Source organism: Chelonia mydas, chromosome 3, assembly GCF_015237465.2.
Source record: "Chelonia mydas isolate rCheMyd1 chromosome 3, rCheMyd1.pri.v2, whole genome shotgun sequence".
NCBI classification, from domain to species: domain Eukaryota; kingdom Metazoa; phylum Chordata; order Testudines; family Cheloniidae; genus Chelonia; species Chelonia mydas.
In genome coordinates this window covers 218,019-244,513 of record NC_057851.1, presented here as the reverse complement: position 1 = coordinate 244,513, position 26,495 = coordinate 218,019, and the positions used below count along the sequence as shown (strand labels likewise).

Below are 26,495 nucleotides of genomic sequence, written 5' to 3'. Positions count from 1 at the left end.
AACAAGATCTATCTGCTGGTGAAACTTTGAGAGCACCCTGGGCCCTCTGAAGAAAGAGAGAGATCAGTTTTTCCTTAATTTTATTTCCAGCATTCTGGGACTCAGACTTGGTTTGTATGGACACACAAGGGATAAGGAGCCCAGACTTTCCTCCTAAGACTACTGGTCTTTGCCCTGCATGAGGCTGTGCGGACATGGCCCCTCTCATGGACCGGGGCGGTATTTTCACTTTTCCTTTTGGATTACTCTAACCCCCTGGAAGAGCAGAGGCTCAAATCTGACCTGGCAGCCTCCCCATCATGATGGAGGAGTGGCTGGGCCAAACCTGAGTGGTGCTGTGTAAGTTCAGTATAAACCCTTCTCAAACTTCTGGTTTCAGAGTAACAGCCGTGTTAGTCTGTATTCGCAAAAAGAAAAGGAGTACTTGTGGCACCTTAGAGACTAACCAATTTGAGCATAAGCTTTCGTGAGCTACAGCTCCCTTCATCGGATGCATACTATGGAAAGTGAAGAAGATCTTTTTATACACACAAAGCATGAAAAAATACCTCCCCCCACCCCACTCTCCTGCTCGTAATAGCTTATCTAAAGTGACCACTCTCCTTACAATGTGTATGATAATCAAGGTGGGCCATTTCCAGCACAAATCCAGGGTTTAACAAGAACGTCGGGGGGGGGGGGGGGGGGGGGGAAACAAGGGGAAATAGGTTACCTTGCATAATGACTTAGCCACTCCCAGTCTCTATTCAAGCCTAAGTTAATTGTATCCAATTTGCAAATGAATTCCAATTCAACAGTTTCTCGCTGGAGTCCGGATTTGAAGTTTTTTTGTTGTAATATCGCAACTTTCATATCTGTAATCGAGTGACCAGAGAGATTGAAGTGTTCTCCGACTGGTTTACGAATGTTATAATTCTTGACATCTGATTTGTGTCCACTTGTTCTTTTACGTAGAGACTGTCCAGTTTGACCAATATACATGGCAGAGGGGCATTGCTGGCACATGATGGCATATATCACATTGGTGGATGTGCAGGTGAACGAGCCTCTGATAGTGTGGCTGATGTGATTAGGCCCCGTGATGGTGTCCCCTGAATAGATATGTGGACACAGTTGGCAACGGGCTTTGTTGCAAGGATAGGTTCCTGGGTTAGTGGTTCTGTTGTGTGGTGTGTGCTTGCTGGTGAGTATTTGCTTCAGGTTGGGGGGCTGTCTGTAGGCAAGGACTGGCCTGTCTCCCAAGATTTGTGAGAGTGTTGGATCATCCTTCAGGATGGGTTGTAGATCCTTGATGATGCGTTGGAGGGGTTTTAGTTGGGGGCTGAAGGTGATGGCTAGTGGCGTTCTGTTATTTTCCTTGTTAGGCCTGTCCTGTAGTAGGTGACTTCTGGGAACTCTTCTGGCTCTATCAATCTGTTTCTTCACTTCCGCAGGTGGGTATTGTAGTTGTAAGAATGCTTGATAGAGATCTTGTAGGTGTTTGCCTCTCTCTGAGGGGTTGGAGCAAATGCGGCTGTATCGAGCTTGGCTGTAGACAATGGATCGTGTGGTGTGGTCAGGGTGAAAGCTGGAGTCATGTAGGTAGGAATAGCGGTCAGTAGGTTTCCGGTATAGGGTGGTGTTTATGTGACCATTGCTTTTTAGCACCGTAGTGTCCAGGAAGTGGATCTCTTGTGTGGACTGGACCAGGCTGAGGTTGATGGTGGGATGGAAATTGTTGAGATCATGGTGGAATTCCTCAAGGGCTTCTTTTCCATGGGTCCAGATGATGAAGATGTCATCAATATAGCGCAAGTAGAGTAGGGGCGTTAGGGGATGAGAGCTGAGGAAGCGTTGTTCTAAGTCAGCCATAAAAATGTTGGCATACTGTGGGGCCATGCAGGTACCCATAGCAGTGCCGCTGATCTGAAGGTATACATTGTCCCCAAATGTAAAATAGTTATGGGTGAGGACAAAGTCACAAAGTTCAGCCACCAGGTTAGCCGGGACATTATCGGGGATAGTGTTCTTGACGGCTTGTAGTCCATCTTTGTGTGGAATGTTGGTGTAGAGGGCTTCTACATCCATAGTGGCCAGGATGGTGTTATCAGGAAGATCACCGATGGATTGTAGTTTCCTCAGGAAGTCAGTGGTGTCTCGAAGGTAGCTGGGAGTGCTGGTAGCGTAGGGCCTGAGGAGGGAGTCTACATAGCCAGACAATCCTGCTGTCAGGGTGCCAATGCCTGAGATGATGGGGCGCCCAGGATTTCCAGGTTTATAGATCTTGGGTAGTAGATAAAATATCCCAGGGGTTCCAGGGGTGTGTCTGTGCGGATTTGATCTTGTGCTTTTTCAGGGAGTTTCTTGAGCAAATGCTGTAGTTTCTTTTGGTAACTCTCAGTGGGATCAGAGGGTAATGGCTTGTAGAAAGTGGTGTTGGAGAGCTGCCGAGCAGCCTCTTGTTCATATTCCGACCTATTCATGATGACAACAGCACCTCCTTTGTCAGCCTTTTTGATTATGATGTCAGAGTTGTTTCTGAGGCTGTGGATGGCATTGTGTTCCGCACGGCTGAGGTTATGGGGCAACTGATGCTGCTTTTCCACAGTATGCATCCGATGAAGTGAGCTGTAGCTCACAAAAGCTTATGCTTAAATAAATTGATTAGTCTCTAAGGTGCCACAAGTACCCCTTTTCTTTTTGCAAATACAGACTAACACGGCTGTTACTCTGAAACCTGTCATTATGCAAGGCACTGCATTTAGCCGTATGGAGTGGAAATCTATCAACTGCATGAAAAAACTTGTACAGATACAGACAGACATCATCTTCCTTTCCAAATGCAAACAGATGGACATCGTACCAAAAGGACTGAATGTAAAAAATCCATTACAATCTACATACCACACAGACTATGCTGACAGCTTGTGCCACACGCTCTCAAAGAAACTGCGGAACCACCTGATCAACATCCTCTACAGCAAACAGGAAAGATTAAGAATGAGCTCTCAAAAATGGATACTCTCATAAAAAACCAACCTTCCACACAAACTTCCTCATGGCTGGACTTTACTAAAACTAGACAAGCCATTTACAATACACACTTTGCTTCTCTACAAAAGAAAAAGGACACTAAACTTTCTAAACTACTACATGCCACAAGGGGCCACAGCAATGGTTCCCTCAACCCACCCAGCAATATTGTTAACCTATCCAACTATACTCTCAGCCCAGCAGAAGCAGCTGTCCTATCTCGGGGCCTCTCCTTCTGCCCCTCCACCCCCACGAACATGAAACAGTTCTGTGGTGACCTAGAATCCTATTTTCGATGTCTCTGACTCAAGGAATATTTCCAACATACCTCTGAACAACATACTAATCCACAGAGACCTCCCTACCAACACTACAAAAAGAAGGATTCTAGGTGGACTCCTCCCTGAAGGTCGAAACAGCAGACTGGATTTCTACATAGAGTGCTTCCGCCGACGTGCACGGGCTGAAATTGTGGAAAAGCAGCATCACTTGCCCCATAACCTCAGCCGTGCGGAACACAATGCCATCCACAGCCTCAGAAACAACTCTGACATCATAATCAAAAAGGCTGACAAAGGAGGTGCTGTTGTCATCATGAATAGGTCGGAATATGAACAAGAGGCTGCTCGGCAGCTCTCCAACACCACTTTCTACAAGCCATTTCTCAGTGGGATCAGAGGGTAATGGCTTGTAGAAAGTGGTGTTGGAGAGCTGCCGAGCAGCCTCTTGTTCATATTCCGACCTATTCATGATGACAACAGCACCTCCTTTGTCAGCCTTTTTGATTATGATGTCAGAGTTGTTTCTGAGGCTGTGGATGGCATTGTGTTCCGCACGGATGAGGTTATGGGGCAAGTGATGCTGCTTTTCCACAGTATGCATCCGCTGAAGTGAGCTGTAGCTAACAAAAGCTTATGCTCAGATAAATTGGTTAGTCTCTAAGGTGCCACAAGTACTCCTTTTCTCAAACTTCCGTCAATCTACTGAGACAGCAATCAAAGGAGCTAACTATGCAGTTTATGTATCATGTGCTCTTTGGGGCACCTGAGTCCCATCAACAGTATTGTCCCAGTTAGGAAACACGGTGGGCAGCAGAGTTTTCCCACAGTGCACCACTTTCGTAGGGCTAGAGTGTTCACATGGGGACAGGGTTACTTTGACTCAGATCTGTGCACAGCAGTGTGGACACCAGAGCCCTAGGTTCAAGCATGGGCCAGAAAATCCTTAACCTAGGGTTAAAATGCAGTGTAGACGCTCAAGCCCAAAGTTCCTAACACGGGTCAGCTGACTCAAATCCCACTAATCCAAGGCTTACATTGCTGTGTAGACATATCACAAGTAGAAAGGATTACGAAACATATGAAAATGATTCCCAGTTCTTAGCCTGGGTTAGCCATAAAGGACATTAATTGCTGTGTAGACATAGCCTGACACACCAACGACTGTCACATGCCAGCTGACTTGGGCTGTGGGGCTGTTTCACTGCAGTGTAGACTTTTGGGTTTGGGCTGGAGCCCAGGCTCTAGGGCCCTGCACAGTGGAAGGATCCTAGATTCTGGGCTCCAGTCCAGGCCTATCTCGGGGACTCCCCTTCTGCCCCTCCACCCCCACGAACATGAAACAGTTCTGTGGTGACCTAGAATCCTATTTTCGACGTCTCCGACTCAAGGAATATTTCCAACAGACCTCTGAACAACATAATAACCCACAGAGACCTTCCTACCAACACTACAAAAAGAAGGATTCTGGGTGCACTCCTCCGGAAGGTCGAAACAACAGACTGGACTTCTACATAGAGTGCTTCTGCCGACATGCACAGGCTGAAATTGTGGAAAAGCAGCATCACTTGCCCCATAACCTCAGCCGTGCAGAACACAATGCCATCCACAGCCTCAGAAACAACTCTGACATCATAATCAAAAAGGCTGACAAAGGAGGTGCTGTCGTCATCATGAATAGGTTGTAATATGAACAAGAGGCTGCTCGGCAGCTCTCCAACACCACTTTCTACAAGCCATTACCCTCTGATCCCACTGAGGGTTACCAAAAGAAACTACAGCATCTGCTCAAGAAACTCCCTGAAAAAGCACAAGAACAAATCTGCACGGACACATCCCTGGAACCCCGACCAGGGGTATTCTATCTACTACCCAAGATCCATAAACCTGGAAATCCTGGACGCCCCATCATCTCAGGCATTGGCACCCTGACAGCAGGACTGTCCGGCTATGTAGACTCCCTCCTCAGGCCCTACGCTACCAGCACTCCCAGCGATCTTCGGGACACCACTGACTTCCTGAGGAAACTACAATCCATTGGTGATCTTCCGGAAAACACCATCCTGGCCACTATGGATGGAGAAGCCCTCTACACCAACATTCCACACAAAGATGGACTACAAGCCGTCAAGAACACTATCCCCGATAATGTCCCGGCTAACCTGGTGGCTGAACTTTGTGACTTTGTCCTCACCCATAACTATTTCACATTTGGGGACAACGTATACCTTCAAATCAGCGGCACTGCTATGGGTACCTGCATGGCCCCACAGTATGCCAACATTTTTATGGCTGACTTAGAACAACGCTTCCTCGGCTCTTGTCCCCTAATGCTCCTACTCTACTTGTGCTACACTGATGACATCTTCATCATCTGGACCCATGGAAAAGAAGCCCTTGAGGAATTCCACCATGATTTCAACTATCTCCATCCCACCAACAACCTCAGCCTGGACCAGTCCACACAAGAGATCTGCTTCCTGGACACTTCAGTGCTAACAAGCGATGGTCACATAAACACCACCCTATACCAGAAACCTACTGACCGCTATGCCTACCTACATGCCTCCAGCTTTCATCCAGACCACACCACACGATCCATTGTCTACAGCCAAGCTCTGCGATACAACCGCATTTGCTCCAACCCCTCAGAGAGAGGCAAACACCTACAAGATCTCTATCAAGCGTTCTTACAACTACAATACCCACCTGCGGAAGTGAAGAAACAGATTGACAGAACCAGAAGAGTACCCAGAAGTTACCTACTACAGGACAGGCCCAACAAAGAAAACAACAGAACGCCCCTAGCCATCACCTTCAGCCCCCAACTAAAACCTCTCCAACGCATCATCAAGGATCTACAACCCATCACGAAGGATGACCCATCACTCTCACAGATCTTGGGAGACAGGCCAGTTCTTGCTTACAGACAGCCCCCCAACCTGAAGCAAATACTCACCAGCAAGCACACACCACACAACAGAACCACTAACCCAGGAACCTATCCTTGCAACAAAGCCCGTTGCCAACTGTGTCCACAGATCTATTCAGGAGACACCATCATAGGGCCTAATCACATCAGCCACACTATCAGAAGCTCGTTCACCTGCACATCCACCAATGTGATATATGCCATCATGTGCCCGCAATGCCACTCTGTCATGTACATTGGCCAAACTGGACAGTCTCTATGTAAAAGAATAAATGGACACAAATCAGACGTCAAGAATTATAACATTCAAAAACCAGTCGGAGAACACTTCAATCTCTTTGGTCACTCAATTACAGACCTAAAAGTGGCAATTCTTCAACAAAAAAACTACAAAAACAGACTCCAACGAGAGACTGCTGAATTGGAATTAATTTGCAAACTGGATACAATTAACTTAGGCTTGAATAAAGACTGGGAGTGGATGTGTCATTACACAAAGTAAAACTATTTCCCCCCATACTGTTCTTGTTAACTGCTGGAAATGGCCCACCTCGATTATCACTACAAAAGGTCCCGCCCACGCTCTCCTGCTGGTAACAGCTCACCTTTCCTGACCATTCTTGTTACAGTCTGTATGGTAACACCCATTGTTTCATGTTCTCTGTGTATATAAAATCTCCCCACTATATTTTCCACTGTATGCATCCGATGAAGTGAGCTGTAGCTCACGAAAGCTTACACTCTAATAAATTTGTTAGTCTCTAAAGTGCCACAAGTACTCTTTTTTTTTTTTTTTTTTTGCGGATCCAGACGAACACGGCTGCTACTCTGAAACCTGAACACTGCTGTTATCTTTGATGTAAGGGACCATCTATCACAAAGGTAAGCTTACCTGGGTGGCAAGACAGATGGAAGTATCCAAGGGGACTGTCTGAGACTCCATTGTGAGGCTGTTATCGCTCTTAAGGAGTATACACTTGATAATTGGTTGGTGAAATCTAAATATAGAACTCTCAACCAATTTGGGGTTTGTGTCCTGTTTCTTAACAGTCTGCCCTGAGGTTGGTACCCATGCTCTTGAGCCATTGCAAGACAGCTTGACACGTGTGTTATGTGATGGGATAAATAACACTTGTTAAGGAAAAGTTAGCACGTGACTCCATTTTGGTTTGGGGCCCACCATTGTCTAAAAGCAAGCACATCATGCACCAGGAGGACTGTTCCTTAGATACTGCATTCCTGTGAAAATCCTCCTCCTTGTCTCCAACCTGCCTTGACTCCCGATATCTGTTCTTTGTCTGTTCCTAACTCCCTATCTCCTGGCCTTTGATGTGAGGCCTCCCATCCTGATAATAAAAGTTACTGATGCATTGCTTTAGGACCATGCTGTGTAATTAACATACTAGTTTAGCACGAGGAATGCACCAAGCAGGGATAGGTGGTAGATAAGACAAGGGTTTGTTTATTGGCTAAGGTTTCCAATGCACGAGGGCAACATGCTTTGCTAAGAGGTATATAACCTTTGTATAATCTGTATTTGGGGTCCCCTCCTGGCTAGCAGGGGGGCACCACGCTCGAGCGTAATAAACTTGGTGTTTTTTGGGAACTCTGCAGTTGTGGACTTTGTTTATGTGCCTCAGCCTAGATTCGAACTGTGCGTGACCTACCAGGTATAATTCGCAGCATTTGTGTGCGTGACCTACCAGGTATAATTCGTAACACACTTCCCTCATCACTTTCTCCACACCATTCAGGATTTTATAGACCTCTATCCTCTACCTGCTTAGTCATCTCTTTTCCAAGCTGCATAGTCCCAGTCTTATTAATTTCACATCATGTTTGTTGCCTCTCTCTGTACTTTTTCCAATTCTAATATATCTTTTTTGAGATGGGTGACCAGAACTGCATGCAGTGTTCAAGGTGCGGGTGTACCATGTCTGTTTAATTATCAATCCCTTCCCTAATGGGTCCTAACATTCTATTAGCTTTTTTGACTGCTGCTGTGCATTGAGTGGATGTTTTCAAAGAACTATCCATGACAACTCCAAGATCTTTCTTGAGTGATAACAGCTAATTTAGACCCCATCCTTTTGTATGTATAGTTGGGATTATATTATCTAATGTGCATTACTTCGCATTTATCAGCATTGAATTTCATCTGACATTTTCTTACCCAGTCACTCAGTTTTGTGAGATCCCTTTGTAAACTCTTCACAATCAGCACTGGACTTCGCTATCTTGAGTAATTCTATCGTGTCTGCAAACTTTGCCACCTCACTGTTTATGCATTTTTCCAGATCATTTATGAATATGTTAAACAGCACTGGTCCCAGTACAGATCCTTGGGGTACCTTGCTATTTACTTCTCTTCACTGTGAAAACTGACCCTTTATTCCTATCCTTTGTTTCCTACTTTTTAACCAGTTACTGATCCATGAGAGGATCTTCTCTCTTATCATGCCTCACTAAGCAGTCATGGGGTAAGGGGGGATATGATAGAGGTATATAAAATCATAAGTGGTGTGGAGAAAGTGAATAAGGAAAAGTTATTTACTTGTTCCCATAATATAAGAACTAGGGGCCACCAAATGAAATTAATGGGCAGTAGGTTTAAAACAAATAAAAGGAAGTTCTTCTTCACTCAGCGCACAGTCAATCTGTGGAACTCCTTGCCTGAGGAGGTTGTGAAGACTAGGACTATAACAGGGTTTAAAAGAGAACTGGATAATTCATGGAGGTTAAGTCCATTAATGGCTATTAGCCAGGATGGGTAAGGAATGGTGTCCCTAGCCTCTGTTTGTCAGAGGGTGGAGATGGATGGCAGGAGAGAGATCACTTGATCATTACCTGTTAGGTTCACCCCCTCTGGGGCACCTGGCATTGGCTACTGTCGGTAGACAGGATACTGGGCTGAATGGACCTTTGGTCTGACCCAATAAAGCCATTGTTATGTTCTTATGATTTCCATTTACAAAAGCAGTGTTGGCTCTTCCCCAACATATCACGTTCATCTGTGTGTCTGATAATTCTGTTCCCTAATCGTTTCAACCAATTTGCCTGGTACTGAAGTTAGGCTTACCGGTCTGTAATTGCTGATTTAAGTGATGGTTACGTACCACAGTTAGTAGTTCTGCAATTTCATATTTAAGTTCCTTCAGAAATCTTGAGTGAATACCATCTGGTCCTGGTGATCAATTTGTTCCAAAACTGCTGGCACTTCAGCAGTCCCTGTAGGCTGCGAACCTCATGACAAATGTGGGAAAAGCCTCATACTATAGGACAGCTCTCCCACACAACCACATATGCTTTAGTAATTCCCCCATGCAGTATCACCTGTTTCTTATTTGTCATGAAACTCAGCCAGCTCACTGTCATTTAAGCCCCTACCTCAGACAGACACTGGGAAAGCAGGGATGTATGGTCTTGATCCAATGAAAAGACAGAGTTGTATGTTGTCAACATAATGACGACACCATATCCAAACTGCATCTCTAACCCTCCAAGTGGCCTCAGATATAGGAAAGCTGGGAATACAACTCTCCAGGATTCCTCACTGGAGTCCTTGGGCATGGATGAGCATTTCCCAACACTTTCCCAAGGATCTCTGACAGGGAAGTAGAGACATGTCTCTTCTATGAGGAGTCCCACAGTCCAGGCAGCCATGGGTGTGATAATATTGTAGGATGCTGTCATACTGAACAGAATCAGCATGGACATCTGGCCTTCACCCATCACTAACCAGAGAGACCAGTGCAGTGTCCACACTAAACCCAGACCTAAAGCCCAGCCAACAAAGATCTAGACAATACCAGGGCTCTGCCTGCAGGCAGAGAGGCTTCTCTAACCCTCAATAGTCTCGCTCTGGAAAGTCCAGGTGGAGTTTGCAAGATTCTCAACATTAAGTGATGGTTCCTAGGCAATGGACTAATGCCCACTCAGCTCTTACTCACCTTTGGAGAGACACTAACAGTGTCCATCAATGGACCCAATAGTTCCCCACTGGATTTTTCTAGCCATAACACCACAGGATCATCTCTTAAGAAGGAACCTAAATGTTGCCCAGGCACATCCAGAACCTCAGTGAGAAACTGACAGGTATTCACCCTGAGAGCAAGTAGTGTTTGATTCCTCCAGACACAGAGATGAACCTTGATTTTGGCCTTGTGGAAGTCTCTCAACTCATTGCTGCACAGCCTGGCCAGACTCAACTATTTTTCTAAAAAGAAAAGGAGTACTTGTGGCACCTTAGAGACTAACCAATTTATTTGAGCATAAGCTTTCGTGCGCTACAGCTCACTTCATCGGATGCATACTGTGGAAAGTGTAGAAGATCTTTTATACACACAAAGCATGAAAAAATACCTTCCCCCACCCCACTCTCCTGCTGGCAATAGCTTATCTAAAGTGATCACTCGCCTTACAATGTGTATGATAATCAAGTTGGGCCATTTCCAGCACAAATCCAGGGTTTAACAAGAATGTCTGGGGGGGGGGGGGGTTAGGAAAAAACAAGGGGAAATAGGTTACCTTGCATAATGACTTAGCCACTCCCAGTCTCTATTCAAGCCTAAGTTAATTGTATCCAAAGCTTATGCTCAAATAAATTGGTTAGTCTCTAAGGTGCCACAAGTACTCCTTTTCTTTTTGCGAATACAGACTAACACGGCTGTTACTCTGAAACCTGTAATTATTTTTCTAAGATCCTTGGACTTGGTCTCTTTAGTGCTTTAGGACTGGGGGTTGGTTACCTGGTTTGGACAGTGGACCCTTCGGTACATCTTTATCTCCGATTTCCACTTGCACAACACATCCTGACTAAATGTGGGCAGTCCAGGCCGGGTGTATTTCAGCTGAGACAGAAGAATACAGACAAAATCTGAAGTTAGATGGCAGGATGGCTACACACAGGATCAGGCATGCTCCTCTGAAGTGTTACAGCTGTTTTCCCACAGTAGACACTTCCCTTGTAGTAAACTTCCCTCCCAATCCAACAGTGAAACTCAATGAATAACCTTCCCCAGCACCACTGAGTGACTCTCCACAAGCTTAGCTAAGCCCCACCCCACCTCACTCCTGGTATCCAAAACCTCCCCCAAACTCACACTGGAGTGATTCCTCCCACCCTCAGTTACATAAAAGAGTAGGACCTGGGCCCCTCTCCCTCACAGAATCACACAAATGTAGACATGAAAGAGATCTTAAGAAGTCATCTAGTCCATTCGCCTGTGCTGAGACAGGACCAAGTACCTTGACCATCCGGGACAGGTGTTTGTTTAACCTGTTCCTAAAAACCCCCAAGGTGGGCATTCTACAACCTCCCTAAGTAACCTGTTTCAGTGTTTAACTATTCTTAGAGTTAGAAAGTTTTTCCTCATATCTAACCTGAAACTCCCTTGCTGCAAACTAAGCTGATTTCTTCTTGTCCTACCTTCAGTGGACATGGGGAACAACTGATCATCATTCTCTTTATACAATCTTTTTACATATTTAAAGACTGTTTTCATGTTGTCCTCCCACCCCCCAGCTATATTCATAGATTCTAAGGCCAGAAGTGACCACTGTGATCATCCAGTTTGACCTCCTGTATAACACAGGCCATAGAACTTCTCCAAAATGATTCCTAGAGCAGATCTTTCAGAAAAACATCCAATCTTGACTGAAAAAATGGTCAGTGATGGAGAATCGACCACGACCCTTGGTAAATTGTTCCAGTGGTTACTCACTCTCATAGTTAAAAATCAACTCCCAGCCTTTGGATCATGTCATACCTTTCTCTACTAGACTGAAGATCCTATTAAATAGGGGCACTAAACTAAGGGTAGGGTTCTCAAAACTAAACATGTCCAATCTTTTCAACCTTTCTTCACAAATCAAGTTTTCTAACCCTCTTTTTTTGTTTTTGTTTGTTCATCTCTGGGATCTCTCCAATATGTCCAAATTTTTCTTAAAATGTGGTGCCCAAGACTGGACATATTCCAGCTGAGGCCTCACAAGCAGATCAGAAAAGATTGTTACTTATCTGTCCCACAACTGTTGTTCTTCAAGATGTGGGTGGAGATATGTATTCCAATCAAGTGTGCAGGTGCCCAGTGCACCAACGTTGGAGAACTTTGCCATGTGGTGGAACTCATGCACTGTCATAACCCCCCTATGGTTATATAAGAGTGGCAGCACGCTGACCCCTCCCTCCCCCCTCAGTTCCTTTGCTCTGAAACCGCAGCTGCAGACTCAGATTCAGACAGTGGGTTGTAAAATACAAGTCTGCATCCACATCTCAAAGAACAGTTACCACACAGATAGGTAACAGTCTTTTCTTCTTCAAGGATGAGGCAGATTCCTCTCAAGTGATTCACAAGCAGTTTCAGCAGGAGGTGGGGCTTGGATTCTATTTAAACAGTGACTGCAGAACGGTCTTACCGAAGTTTGCATCAGCTCTTGATGCCAGGGTGATAGCATAATGTCTAACAAAAGTATGACTAGAAGACCTTGTTGCAGCCCTGCAAATACCCAATATGGAGACCTTGCTAAGAAATGCAATTGATGTCACTTGAGCTCCTGTTGGATAAGACTGCAATGACTATGCTGGCATCATCTGAGGAACTCCATAAGCCAAGGTAATACAGGCAGTTATCTACTTGGAAAAAGTCTGAGCGGAGACCAGTTATCCTTTCATCTGCTCAGCACAGTCGAAATAATGTACAAAGTGGCTTAGCCCTTTCTAAATAGAATGATAAGCACCATCTGATCTCTAAGGTATGTACATGTTGCTCCTTCACTCTTGAACATGGTTTGGGAAAAAATATAGGTAAGAAAATAACCCAATTAAGGTGAAACAGATACCACTTTGGACAAAAATTTTGAGTGTGATCTTAAAGACACCTTATCCTTGAAGAATTGAGTGTCTGGAGGATCTGCCATTAAAGCTTGTGTATTGCTAATTTTTCTTGAGGATGTTATAGTCATAAAGAAGGTCTCTTCTGGAAGAGGAGAGCCAATGAGCATGTTATCAGCTCAAATGATGGAGTGCTGCCACCACCATATTAAGTTCCCACAATGGCACAGTTTCCTTCACTGGTGGAAAAAGGCGAACAATACCTTTAAAAAACATTGTCATAGGGTCTGAGAATATTGACTTTCCTTGGATGGGAGGATAGAAAGCTGAGATTGCAGCCAAGTGATTTTGCAGGGTGCTAAGAACTAGGCCTGAGAGTACAGAGTTGCTTGCGAATTATTAAATGAACATAAAGTCTCAACCATTTTGTCTTAGAATATACATTGACCATCAGAAGATATATCCAACAGAGCGTGGAAGCCTCTGGTGCTATTCCTGAATTCTGCAACCACGGTGCTCTTCTTATTGTGACCACTGAAGCAAATAACTTTGGTAGCCATAACAGCTATGTCCAGGACCGATAGAAAACATGTCTTAACAACCAGATGGCGCTCTGCAACAAATGCCTTGAACGCCTCTTGAAAGGATTTGGTAATTTGTCTGTGAACTTGGCTACAGAGTTCCGGTTCATAAAATTATATTTGGATAGCAGTGCCTGCTGGTTTGCAATTTACATTTTTAAGGAGGAAGTTGAATAAATCTTTCCGCCCATGAGACCAAACCTCTTTACGAAGGTTTACGAATGGCTACGCAGGTGGTGTCGGAGAGAAGGCTTTGGATTCTTTGACCATGGGATGGTGTTCCATGAAGGAGGAGTGCTGGGCAGAGACGGGCTCCATCTTACGAAGAGAGGGAAGAGCATCTTTGCCAGCAGGCTGGCTAACCTAGTGAGGAGGGCTTTAAACTAGGTTCACCGGGGGAAGGAGACCAAAGCCCTGAGGTAAGTGGGAAAGCGGGATACCGGGAGGAAGCACAGGCAGGAATGTCTGTGAGGGGAGGGCTCCTGCCTCATACTGGGAATGAGGGGCGATCAACAGGTTATCTCAAGTGCTTATATACAAATGCACAAAGCCTTGGAAACAAGCAGGGAGAACTGGAGGTCCTGGTGACGTCAAGGAACTATGACGTGATTGGAATAACAGAGACTTGGTGGGATAACTCACATGACTGGAGTACAGTCATGGATGGTTATAAACTGTTCAGGAAGGACAGGCAGGGCAGAAAAGGTGGGGGAGTAGCACTGTATGTAAGGGAGCAGTATGACTGCTCAGAGCTCCGGTACGAAACTGTGGAAAAACCTGAGTGTCTCTGGATTAAGTTTAGAAGTGTGTGCAACAAGAGTGATGTAGTGGTGGGAGTCTGCTATAGACCACCGGACCAGGGGGATGAGGTGGATGAGGCTTTCTTCCGGCAACTCACGGAAGCTACTAGATCGCATGCCCTGATTCTCATGGGTGACTTTAATTTTCCTGATATCTGCTGGGAGAGCAATACAGCGGTGCATAGACAATCCAGGAAGTTTTTGGAAAGCGTAGGGGACAATTTCCTGGCGCAAGTGCTAGGGGAGCCAACTAGGGGGGGCGCTTTTCTTGACCTGCTGCTCACAAACAGGGAAGAATTAGTGGGGGAAGCAAAAGTGGATGGGAATCTGGGAGGCAGTGACCATGAGTTGGTTGAGTTCAGGATCCTGACGCAGGGAAGAAAGGTAAGCAGCAGGATACGGACCCTGGACTTCAGGAAAGCAGACTTTGACTCCCTAAGGGAACAGATAGCCAGGATCCCCTGGGGGACTAACATGAAGGGGAAGGGAGTCCAGGAGAGCTGGCTGTATTTCAAGGAATCCCTGTTGAGGTTACAGGGACAAACCATCCCGATGAGTCGAAAGAATAGTAAATATGGCAGGCGACCAGCTTGGCTTAATGGTGAAATCCTAGCGGATCTTAAACATAAAAAAGAAGCTTACAAGAAGTGGAAGGTTGGACATATGACCAGGGAAGAGTATAAAAATATTGCTCGGGCATGTAGGAAAGATATCAGGAGGGCCAAATCGCACCTGGAGCTGCAGCTAGCAAGAGATGTCAAGAGTAACAAGAAGGGTTTCTTCAGGTATGTTGGCAACAAGAAGAAAGCCAAGGAAAGTGTGGGCCCCTTACTGAATGAGGGAGGCAACCTAGTGACAGAGGATGTGGAAAAAGCTAATGTACTCAATGCTTTTTTTGCCTCAGTTTTCACTAACAAGGTCAGCTCCCAGACTGCTGTGCTGGGCATCACAAAATGGGGAAGAGATGGCCAGCCCTCTGTAGAGATAGAGGTGGTTAGGGACTATTTAGAAAAGCTGGACGTGCACAAGTCCATGGGGCCGGACGAATTGCATCCGAGAGTGCTGAAGGAATTGGCGGCTGTGATTGCAGAGCCCTTGGCCATTATCTTTGAAAACTCGTGGCGAACGGGGGAAGTCCCGGATGACTGGAAAAAGGCTAATGTAGTGCCCATCTTTAAAAAAGGGAAGGAGGAGGATCCTGGGAACTACAGGCCAGTCAGCCTCACCTCACTCCCTGGAAAAATCATGGAGCAGGTCCTCAAAGAATCAATCCTGAAGCACTTAGAGGAGAGGAAAGTGATCAGGAACAGTCAGCATGGATTCACCAAGGGAAGGTCATGCCTGACTAATCTAATCGCCTTTTATGATGAGATTACTGGTTCTGTGGATGAAGGGAAAGCAGTGGATGTATTGTTTCTTGACTTTAGCAAAGCTTTTGACACGGTCTCCCACAGCATTCTTGTCAGCAAGTTAAGGAAGTATGGGCTGGATGAATGCACTATAAGGTGGGTAGAAAGCTGGCTAGATTGTCGGGCTCAACGGGTAGTGATCAATGGCTCCATGTCTAGTTGGCAGCCGGTGTCAAGTGGAGTGCCCCAGGGGTCGGTCCTGGGGCCGGTTTTGTTCAATATCTTCATAAATGATCTGGAGGATGGTGTGGATTGCACTCTCAGCAAATTTGCGGATGATACTAAACTGGGAGGAGTGGTAGATACGCTGGAGGGGAGGGATAGGATACAGAAGGACCTAGACAAATTGGAGGATTGGGCCAAAAGAAATCTGATGAGGTTCAATAAGGATAAGTGCAGGGTCCTGCACTTAGGATGGAAGAATCCAATGCACCGCTACAGACTAGGGACCGAATGGCTAGGCAGCAGTTCTGCGGAAAAGGACCTAGGGGTGACAGTAGACGAGAAGCTGGATATGAGTCAGCAGTGTGCCCTTGTTGCCAAGAAGGCCAATGGCATTTTGGGATGTATAAGTAGGGGCATAGCGAGCAGACCGAGGGACGTGATCGTTCCCCTCTATTCGACACTGGTGAGGCCTCATCTGGAGTACTGTGTCCAATTTTGGGCCCCACACTACAAGAAGGATGTGGATAAATTGGAAAGAGTCCAGCGAAGGGCAACAAAAATGATTAGGGGTCTAGAGCACATGACTTATGAGGAGAGGCTGAGGGAGCTGGGATTGTTTAGTCTGCAGAAGAGAAGAATGAGGGGGGATTTGATAGCTGCTTTCAACTACCTGAAAGGGGGTTCCAAAGAGGATGGCTCTAGACTGTTCTCAATGGTAGCAGATGACAGAACGAGGAGTAATGGTCTCAAGTTGCAATGGGGGAGGTTTAGATTGGATATTAGGAAAAACTTTTTCACTAAGAGGGTGGTGAAACACTGGAATGCGTTACCTAGGGAGGTGGTAGAATCTCCTTCCTTAGAGGTTTTTAAGGTCAGGCTTGACAAAGCCCTGGCTGGGATGATTTAACTGGGACTTGGTCCTGCTTTGAGCAGGGGGTTTGACTAGATGACCTTCTGGGGTCCCTTCCAACCCTGATATTCTATGATTCTATGATTCTTTACCTCTGTCCTGGTGCATGGACTTGTACCTTTCTTGATGCAACCTCTCATTGGCTGCTGTCACAACAAGCAAGTTAGGAGCAGGATGTGAATAAAAATACTTGAATCCCTGCATAGGGACATAACACTTGCCCACATGCTTTGCCATAGACATCAAAGGGTGTTCCACAAGGTCATGGCAGGTTGCAACAGTGCTTTGCTAATAGGGTGAGCTACTCTCCCTGGGATTGAGGACAGAAGAATGTCCACTAACTTGTGAGTGTTTTCCTGCACCAGTTCAGCCTGATATAGCCAAGGCTGAAGCCAATTGTCTCAGGAGCTCCTGATGTGCCCAGAAGTCCTCAGGTACTGGAAAGGAAGCATCTGGTAGTCAGGTGTCATCCGGTGATGATGACGATGAAGAAAGGGGGTTCACTGGCCTTTCAGTGCAGTACCAGACCCTGTGCATGTGTCTGAGGCTGTGCAGGTTCCGAGGGGTCATCCTCCACCTAAATTTGCACCTGGGCAGCTGGCACTGACCACTGTCGGAAGACAGGACACTGAGCTAGATGGACCTGAAATCTGAGGAGGTTCAATAAGGATAAGTGCAGGGTCCTGCACTTAGGACGGAAGAATCCAATGCACCGCTACAGACTAGGGACCGAATGGCTAGGCAGCAGTTCTGCGGAAAAGGACCTAGGGGTGACAGTGGACGAGAAGCTGGATATGAGTCAGCAGTGTGCCCTTGTTGCCAAGAAGGCCAATGGCATTTTGGGATGTATAAGTAGGGGCACAGCGAGCAGATCGAGGGACGTGATCGTTCCCCTCTATTCGACACTGGTGAGGCCTCATCTGGAGTACTGTGTCCAGTTTTGGGCCCCACACTACAAGAAGGATGTGGATAAATTGGAGAGAGTCCAGCGAAGGGCAACAAAAATGATTAGGGGTCTAGAGCACATGACTTATGAGGAGAGGCTGAGGGAGCTGGGATTGTTTAGTCTGCAGAAGAGAAGAATGAGGGGGGATTTGATAGCTGCTTTCAACTACCTGAAAGGGGGTTCCAAAGAGGATGGCTCTAGACTGTTCTCAATGGTAGCAGATGACAGAACGAGGAGTAATGGTCTCAAGTTGCAATGGGGGAGGTTTAGATTGGATATTGGGAAAAACTTTTTCACTAAGAGGGTGGTGAAACACTGGAATGCGTTACCTAGGGAGGTGGTAGAATCTCCTTCCTTAGAGGTTTTTAAGGTCAGGCTTGACAAAGCCCTGGCTGGGATGATTTAACTGGGAATTGGTCCTGCTTCGAGCAGGGGGTTGGACTAGATGACCTTCTGGGGTCCCTTCCAACCCTGATATTCTATGATTCTATGACCTTTAATGTGACCCAGTCTGGCTGTTCTTATGCAGGTGGCTGGGGAGGTGATGCCATGGATTTGTTGGGTGATCTTGCCCTGGAGTGGGTTGAAGATCGGGTCCTTAAGGAACAAGAACGTCCCCTGGACTCCATGATGGAGATGGGCAAGGAATCAGTGGCCAGTAAACGGGGGGCCAAGAGCCCCTTTCTCTGCAGCAGGGAAAAAGTCCTGGTCAGTATCAGCAGGAGGTCTGGGCTGTCTCTACACTGGCATTTGAAAGACAAAAGGAGTAGGGAGGACGACGACCTTGAGCTTGACCTAGATGAATACCCAGAATCATCTAGAGTTAAGGGGGGGAGCAACTCCCAAGGGGCAAGCCACCATCCAGCCTCCTCGGAGGTCCAACATGGCGGTAACATCAGTCCTGAGGCCGGTAAATAAGTTGGTGCTCTGAAGACTGGCAGAGGCAATTCACCCTCTCTTGGTACCGATGCCAAACAAGGCATTGATGCTGGGGTCAGTACCGATCCTCATGACATGGTTTGCATGATGATCGCCGTTGGTGCCGAAGCTGACTGCTCTGCCAATGAACCCCTTGGCAAGGGTGAAGGCGCCAGCCTCAACTGTGTACTCAAAGCAATATGTAGTGCTGGTGTCTGGGACACCTGTGTAATTAACCCCGATGGTGGGGTCATTACTGAGGAAGTCGCAGCAGCTGAATGTTCCTACATAACTGGAGAGTCAAGAACCAAAAGGCATAGCAGATCTGATACTGCCTGGTATGCCAGAGGTATGGACACTGTTAACGTCAATGCCGTCACTACTGGACTCAGCGGACAATGCCAGAGTCAACGATACTGCCTCAAGTTGATGTTGCCTGGTACCAGAGGACAGGCAGAAGGCCCAGTTCCACCACACATACCTGAAGAGTCATGGTGCCAGTGTGCACGGATTCTGGCAAAGGAAGATGATGCTCCCCAAAATCTGGAGTGACTACAGTCTGTTTTATTGGTCCTTTTTCTCAGTGGGCCTGAGTAACAGTCAACAATCCCTCTTCCTCAGAGTCCGGACAAGGAACTTCAGCTCGTTGTGGCTCTGATGACGTCTGAGGAGCTGATACTATTTCTGGTGCTGATGCAGGCCTCCTGGCCTGCCCCACCAGGTGCTGCTCGAGTGTCAAGTCCCTTGACACCTGCGTTCTTTTCTTGAAGACTTGCAGACGAAGCACGTCTCCCAACCACAATAAACACTATGTGCAGGGAATCACTATTAGGAATAGCCACCCCACACGACAGACAGTGCTTGAATCCTGATGAAGGCATTCCACCAGAAAAACCAAGCTATTTAATCTAACTCACTATTCTAACTAAGGTACTACTAGCTAACAAACTACTATAATTATTTACAACTAAATGTCAGAAGACTGAGGCATGAAAATCAATGTGAAGAAACACCACACTGAGCGTTCCGACTAGCTCTGGGCAGTGAGAAGGAAATTATGGGGATCAGAGACATGCCACCCTTATATAGCCATGGCAGGGGTTATGAGGGAAGCGTGTGAGTATCACTCCTAGTATACTGCTAGGCAATATTCTCTGATTTCAGTGCACTAGGCATACACACACTTTTTTGGAATACATGTCTGCAACTACTCAAAGAATAGTTACCTCCCATGTTTTACATGGATGTAGTAATAGGAGTCTTCTAAGAATATCTGCATTTTTTGCAAGTGCATCACACTGATGACTCATGTTCAATCTGTGAGCCACTATAATCCCCAAATCCTTTTCAGCAATACTACTGCCTAGCCAGGTATACCCTATTTTATATAGTATCATAAATCAGCTCTTTCCGCACCCAATCAGTTACTATTGGCCCATTGCCTGGAACCAGAAAGCACAATAAAGTGCCATCTCCTAGGGGCCAGTGCAGGATTCTTCTACCGTGCAAGACTTTTTGCCAGTACAGTCCCCACCTAAAGCCTTATACCTTCCGATCATCTGGGACGAGGTCCTGTAGAACCTTCTTCTTAGGCCACTCCTTGGCCAGCTCTTCATTAGCTAGCTCGTGAAGGTAATAGACTGCCACCTTAGCAGATTTTCTCTGGACTCTGCCTGCACTACTGGGCTCCAAGGTCATTTCCTTCAGACTCTCAGGCCTCCCTTCTTCATGGAGGAAAGTGACCTGCAAGGAAAGGCCAATAAGGTGAGCTCTATTCATCAGATCCCACTTAGGCCACACTTGAATGATCCATCAAGGTCCTTCAGACCAGGCCAAAATGCCCTATCCCAGTTACTTCCCCTCAAAAAACTCAGGCACAAGAGTACCCTGGAGGCAGGAAAAGAGTGTGAGATCCATGTATCAGGGCAGCTGTGGGAAGAGAGCTCTCTGCCCAGACACGACACAAAGCTTGAGAGCACCTGGGCTCAGAAAGAAACCAGAGATATGTGCCTTGGATGGGCTGATGCACCTCACCCCCATTTCTATTGAACACCGCAGGAACAACATGCATTCTGGTTCCTGTCCTGTCCCAGAGATGGATCTCAAATCTGGAGGAAAAAAAGAGCAACAAGCAGCTCTCACAGGACATCAAACATGCCAGCACCATACCCCCATGGAGGAGGGTGAGGGGAGCTGGGGAAGGGTTTGCTGCCATCCAGATTACTTATGTATCAAGCTCTGTCCTAGCTGCAGAACAGCAGAAGTCTCAGTCACAAGGGGAGCATTGCAGGTTCCCCTCCCAGATGAAAAGGGATCAGGAAGGAGGATTCTACTTGAGAGGCAGGAGGCGGCTGCCTGCCCCTACAACACCGTGAAGCATGAAACAGATGGGACTAGGCTCCCCAGTGTACAGTGGGCCCAGGGAGATCAGAATTAATTGTCCAAAGTGGGCAAATGGAAGAGTGGTTTGGAGAAAGAGAGAGGTCACCACACATAGCTCCTTTTCCCGATAGCAATGGCAACTCATACTTACCGGCCCATGCTCAGACCTAAGGTGATAAACAAGCCCTGCCTTTGACTTGTATGCTTTCCCACAGTGACGACATTTCATGGCCATTTTCTCCAACTCAGAGGCCTCCTTCCCACACTTTTTCATATGGTACAGGTATCCCATTATGCTGGTGAAGCTGCCTGTACACCCCTGTCAGTGCAGAAGAGAAGAGTATGGAGCCAGAGCTCTGGCACACGTGGCAGACCCCATCCCTGGCTGGCAAAGAACAGAAATAACCCTACTGAATCTGAAGAAGCTAATGGTCCATCCAGGTTGGGCTGATTGCTCCCTAGCAGCTGCCAGCCTCAGATGTTGCACAGGATATCATAAAACCCCCATAATTCACATCACTGTGTAATACTCTCCTGGGGAAAACATTCATGGCTATATGAAGGAGCCCATTGGTCATTGTTTTCCCTCTTTGCCTCACTGCAGATGCCACCCTTTTACGGAGCTAGGTAACTACTTGGCAGCTGCAGAACATTACAGATGTTCAAAGGGGCAAGAAAACCTCCAATGGCAGTGACCACATGAAGAGATACCAATATTTATGGCACTGTGGAGAACTGGGAATGATCACAGCAACGAAGTACAGCTGCCAAAATGAAGTGCTTGGGGACTAGAGGCATCCTACACAATAAATACAGAACACCCACATTAGACCAGTCAGTGGCTTGCTTCAATATCCCCTACCAGTGAGCTCCACGGAGTAATTGCGTGCTACATAAAACACACATTTACTTTTGTCCATTTGAAATTTTCATCTTACAGTGTAACCCCCACACCTCCTGGGTGTGGTGCTCTGTCCCATCTAGTGGCACTTAGGCCACTTAGAGAGATTAATGACTCTGCTCTACAGCCTTATCTAACAGCTATATGGCTTTTAGCTCATGCAGTAGAGGCTCATGCACTAAGCTCCAGAGGTCCCAGGTTCGATCCCGCCTGTCGACGACCAGGGTCTGTCAGTGTTACATTCTGTTTGATAGGGCAGGATAAAACATGGTCAGCCCATCAACACAATCCATTGCTCTAAATACCTCTCATACCTCCTTGTACTCTTCCAAATGAAGCAGCCTCATGATCAGATTCTGCCTGTTGCTACAGCCTATTTACACCATTACATCCCTTTGTGGATTACCACTTGTGTAAAGGAGTTCCCCCCACTGGCATTCAGCTCTCAGAACAGCCCTATGCCATGCTCTCGCACAAGAGGGACAGCACAGAATCTGGCCTGAGTCCTTAATTCCTCTTTGGATGGTGAATTCCTTTGGATGGCAGATGAAATTCAGTGTCGATAAATGCAAAGTAATGCACATTGGAAAACATAATCCCAACTACACATGTAAAATGATGGGGACTAAATTAGCTTTTACCACTCAAGAAAGAGCTCTTGGAGTCACTGTGGATAGTTCTCTGAAAACATCCACTCAAATGTGCAGCGGCAGTCAAAAAAGCAAATAGAATGTTGGGAATCATTAAGAAAGGGATATATAATAAGACAGAAAATATCATATTGCCTCTATATAAATCCATGGTACGCCCACATCTTGAAAACTGTGTGCAGATGTGGTCGTCCCATCTCAAAAAAGATATTGGACTTGGAAAAGATTCAGAAAAGGGCAACAAAAATGATTAGGGGTATGGAACGGCTGCCGTATGAGGAGAGATTAATAAGACTGGGACTTTTCAGCTTGGAAAAGAGAAAACTAAGGGGAGATATGACAGAGGTCTATAAAATCATGATTGGTGTGGAGAAAAGTAAATACGGAAGTGTTATTTACTCCGTCTCATAACACAAGAATTAGGGGTCACCAAATGAAATTAATAGGCAGCAGGTTTCAAACAAACAAACCAAGTATTTTTTCACCCAACGCAGTCAACCTGTGGAGCTCCTTCCCAGAGGATGTTGTGAAGGCCAAGACTATAATAGGGTTCAAAAAAGAACAAAATAAATTCATGGAGGATAGGTCCATCAATGGCTATTAGCCAGGATGGGCAGGGATGGTTTCCCTAGCCTCTGTTTGCCAAAAGCTGGGAATCGGCAACAGGATGGATCACTTGATGATTACCTGTTCTGTTCATTCCCTCTGGGGCACCTGGCATTGTCTGCTGTCAGAAGACAGGATACTGGGCTAGATGGACCTTTGGTCTGTCCCAATATGGCCATTCTTATGGTACCCTCCTTTCAGCCCCACTATAAATAGCTGCCAAATCTTTTTTGTTGCCCTTTTCAGGATTTTACTGTTTTGTTTTACATTTCTGTTCTGTCTTTTCTGAGATAAAATGATGAACACCAAATGCAGAATCTTAGGTGTGGACACACTGATGACAGTATAAATATTAGATGTTTGTCCCCTCCCATCTTGCTGTGAACTCAGTGCATGAGAAGTTCCAAACTGAGGCCTTGTAAACTGAAACCCTCTTTCTGTAGAGCAGCTACAGCTTGGGAAGTGATGGCAAAAGCTTGTGTACGTTGTCTCTTGCCAATTTCTCTCAGCCCTTACCCAGCCAGATCACCTACAGAGGCAAGAGGGGCTGTAGGTCTACATTGCTCATTCAGTTATTGACCTCTTTCTGATTGTAGAGGTGGGCTAGGCAAATTGTGGTGAAGTACACACCTGCTCACTGAGAATGGAGCTGTAGCCAAAGTTTATCCAAGCCATAGTACTTCCTAAGTATTTTACTCGCTCTTTTGATCACTGCTGCACATTAAGCAGATGTCTGTTCTTTTCACAATTACCTCTACATCTTCAGTTTTCAATAGATTAATAGAATTTAAGGCCAGAAGGAATCATAATGATCATGTAGTCTGACCTGCACAAAATATGCCAGAGATGTTCATGCAGAAATACCTACATCAAGCCCTATAATTTGGGTTGAGCTACAGCCCACCAGAACCCATCATATCCCTAGGTAAGAGGTTACAATAGTTCAGCGAGTGCAGATCATTTAAATCATTCCTTCTAAACGTACGTCACCTTACATTTGTCAATTTTAATCCCTTCTGCCATTGTGCTGTCTACCTGGTTACCTAACAGCATTAGGTTCTTCTGAAGAGGCCCATTGTCTTAAAACCATAACCAGAGCTTTGGCACAGGTCCCACTGACTGGCTCTTGTAAGTGTGTCCAGCAGACATCATGTGGTGCTCTAAACTGGCAAAAGCTGCTGCTTCTTTTGGGACACAAGATACTGCAGCTCACCTCCCTCATACACTTTAGCTTTCCCATTCGCTTCAGCACCTTCCGGAGGCGGTCTCGTTCACACTGCTCATCTAATTCACCTCCCTCCTTCACAACTGGCTAAAAGCAAAGCAGAGAGAAAAAAGGTGAGCACAGGGCCCTCAGCACTCTGTAATTCTACATTCTGGGAATCTGCTCCATAATCCAGCTCCGTAATCTAAGCACTTTCTAAATCTATGGCTGTGTAGGAAACCTTCCAAAAGTAACCTGAATGTATCTGATGATGAGATCTCTGCTTAAGTCTGTGGACAACTGAATAGCTTTGAGAGAAATGAACTGTTCCATTCATCCCAGTGGGGTGATAACTATTTCACAGGTGATCATTTTAACATCCAACTAAAGGCCCCCACCCTGATGAAAAGCCCAGCCAACCTACAGCTGCTGGGAAGAGGAGGATATAGGAGGACCTTATAAGGGTGCTATCCCTGGACTCTGGTTGGGGTGCCAATATTCATATCAGCCTCTGACTCCCAGGTATTGGATACATTTCAAGTTGCCCAGCTCCCTCTGCCCTCCAGAGAGGAGGAGCATTCTCTTTCTGCTGTTCCCATCCTGTGAGTTAAGGGGCAGGGCAGGCCTCTGTTACTCTGCATGCCTGCAATCCCCCCTCCCTTTTCTTCCATTGTATCCCCTCCTTCCTTGTGAATAACTCCTGCTGTCTCAGCTGCTGCTCAGAGCTTCTCAAGCAGTAGCAGCATGAAAGTGACACAATTCTCATTCATTTCACTGCTGTCCTCAGGGCTCAGAACAGCAGTAACACAAATGACAGTTTTGTTGGCAAACTCTGCAGCACAGAAGGACAGCCCTACATCAGTTATTTATTCTATTAGATACTGTGGTGATAAACACGATATAAACAGCAATGAGTGATAAATTCACCAAGCCTAGGAACGCTCTCTCCCACTCTTCTGAGTGACATCTCCCAAAGGGTCTCACTCTTCACTGCCAGACCTAGAGACAGAGGCTTCTTAAAGGTGACTAAAGGGGGAAAATGGGTTATGCCCTTTGTGTATCTTTATGCAGGATAAAGGAGGACTGAAAGGTGCTTACTGCTTGCTTTTTACTTTGAAAATGTCAGGATCTCAACTAGTCTGCTCCGTTATTGTTGGATGACTCTGATCTGTATTTTACAAAACCTCCCAGCCCTTTAGCGAAGGGGTGAGAATTATAGAGTCTTAATTAATAATCAGATCATTTCTTCTGACTTTTTTTTTTTAAACAGAGTATTTGATAAATTTTAATAACAAATACACACCTGAGTGTTTTAAAGAGTCTGAATAGAAAGGCCTTCTCATCTTTATCAGCTGTCACTTGCCTAGCATTTGTGACATCATAATGCTACTAGTTTTCCAGGTATTCAGTCTTTCAGGAAAAACTGGTTAGATAAGACCTGAATTTTTAAAGGTAGAAAATGTTTGACAAAACCACCACCTTTCAGTCTCTTTGTGCATCAAAGGAGCATCAAAGGGCTCTCTGGCCTGGAAGGTCAGGGCTTCTGCTAGACGTACAATATCAACGTTACCAGGTTGTTGTGATCTGCCATGATGTGGTATTTCATTCCTGCCAAAGACCTGAGCTGTTTTCCACAGTGATGACATGTGAACATTTCCTACAAGTAAAACAAGAATGCAGACTGTATTAACACAAACCTCAGATATTGAGTGACTGTTTAGGAGAAATGGGGCAGCAGGCAGGGAAGAAAACCTTGTGTGGGTCAGATAACTGCACACTGAGAAAAAAACCCACCATGCATTTGGAAGTCAATGAACAGACTTTAGAGGGGTATAAAGACTAGAGAAAGAAACAGGGTAAGAAAAAGAGAATGGATAGGTCTCTGCCCACTTTCCTAAAACCACAAGTAACACAGAGGAAGGAGCAGTTGACTACACTGATTTACAGACAGGCAAATGGATACCTCTCA

At 45.9% G+C, this 26,495-nt stretch overlaps 1 protein-coding gene across 1 annotated transcript in view; it reads right to left on the bottom strand.

Annotated features, from left to right (window-relative positions):
- ZNF512 (zinc finger protein 512) overlaps positions 1-26,495 on the bottom strand; it is a 61,267-nt gene that overhangs the window by 4,893 nt on the left and 29,879 nt on the right. The window contains 5 exon segments of the mRNA XM_037893572.2: positions 10,971-11,072; positions 20,332-20,526; positions 21,317-21,484; positions 24,536-24,634; positions 26,097-26,183. Coding sequence (XP_037749500.2) covers positions 10,971-11,072; positions 20,332-20,526; positions 21,317-21,484; positions 24,536-24,634; positions 26,097-26,183 — 651 coding nt within the window.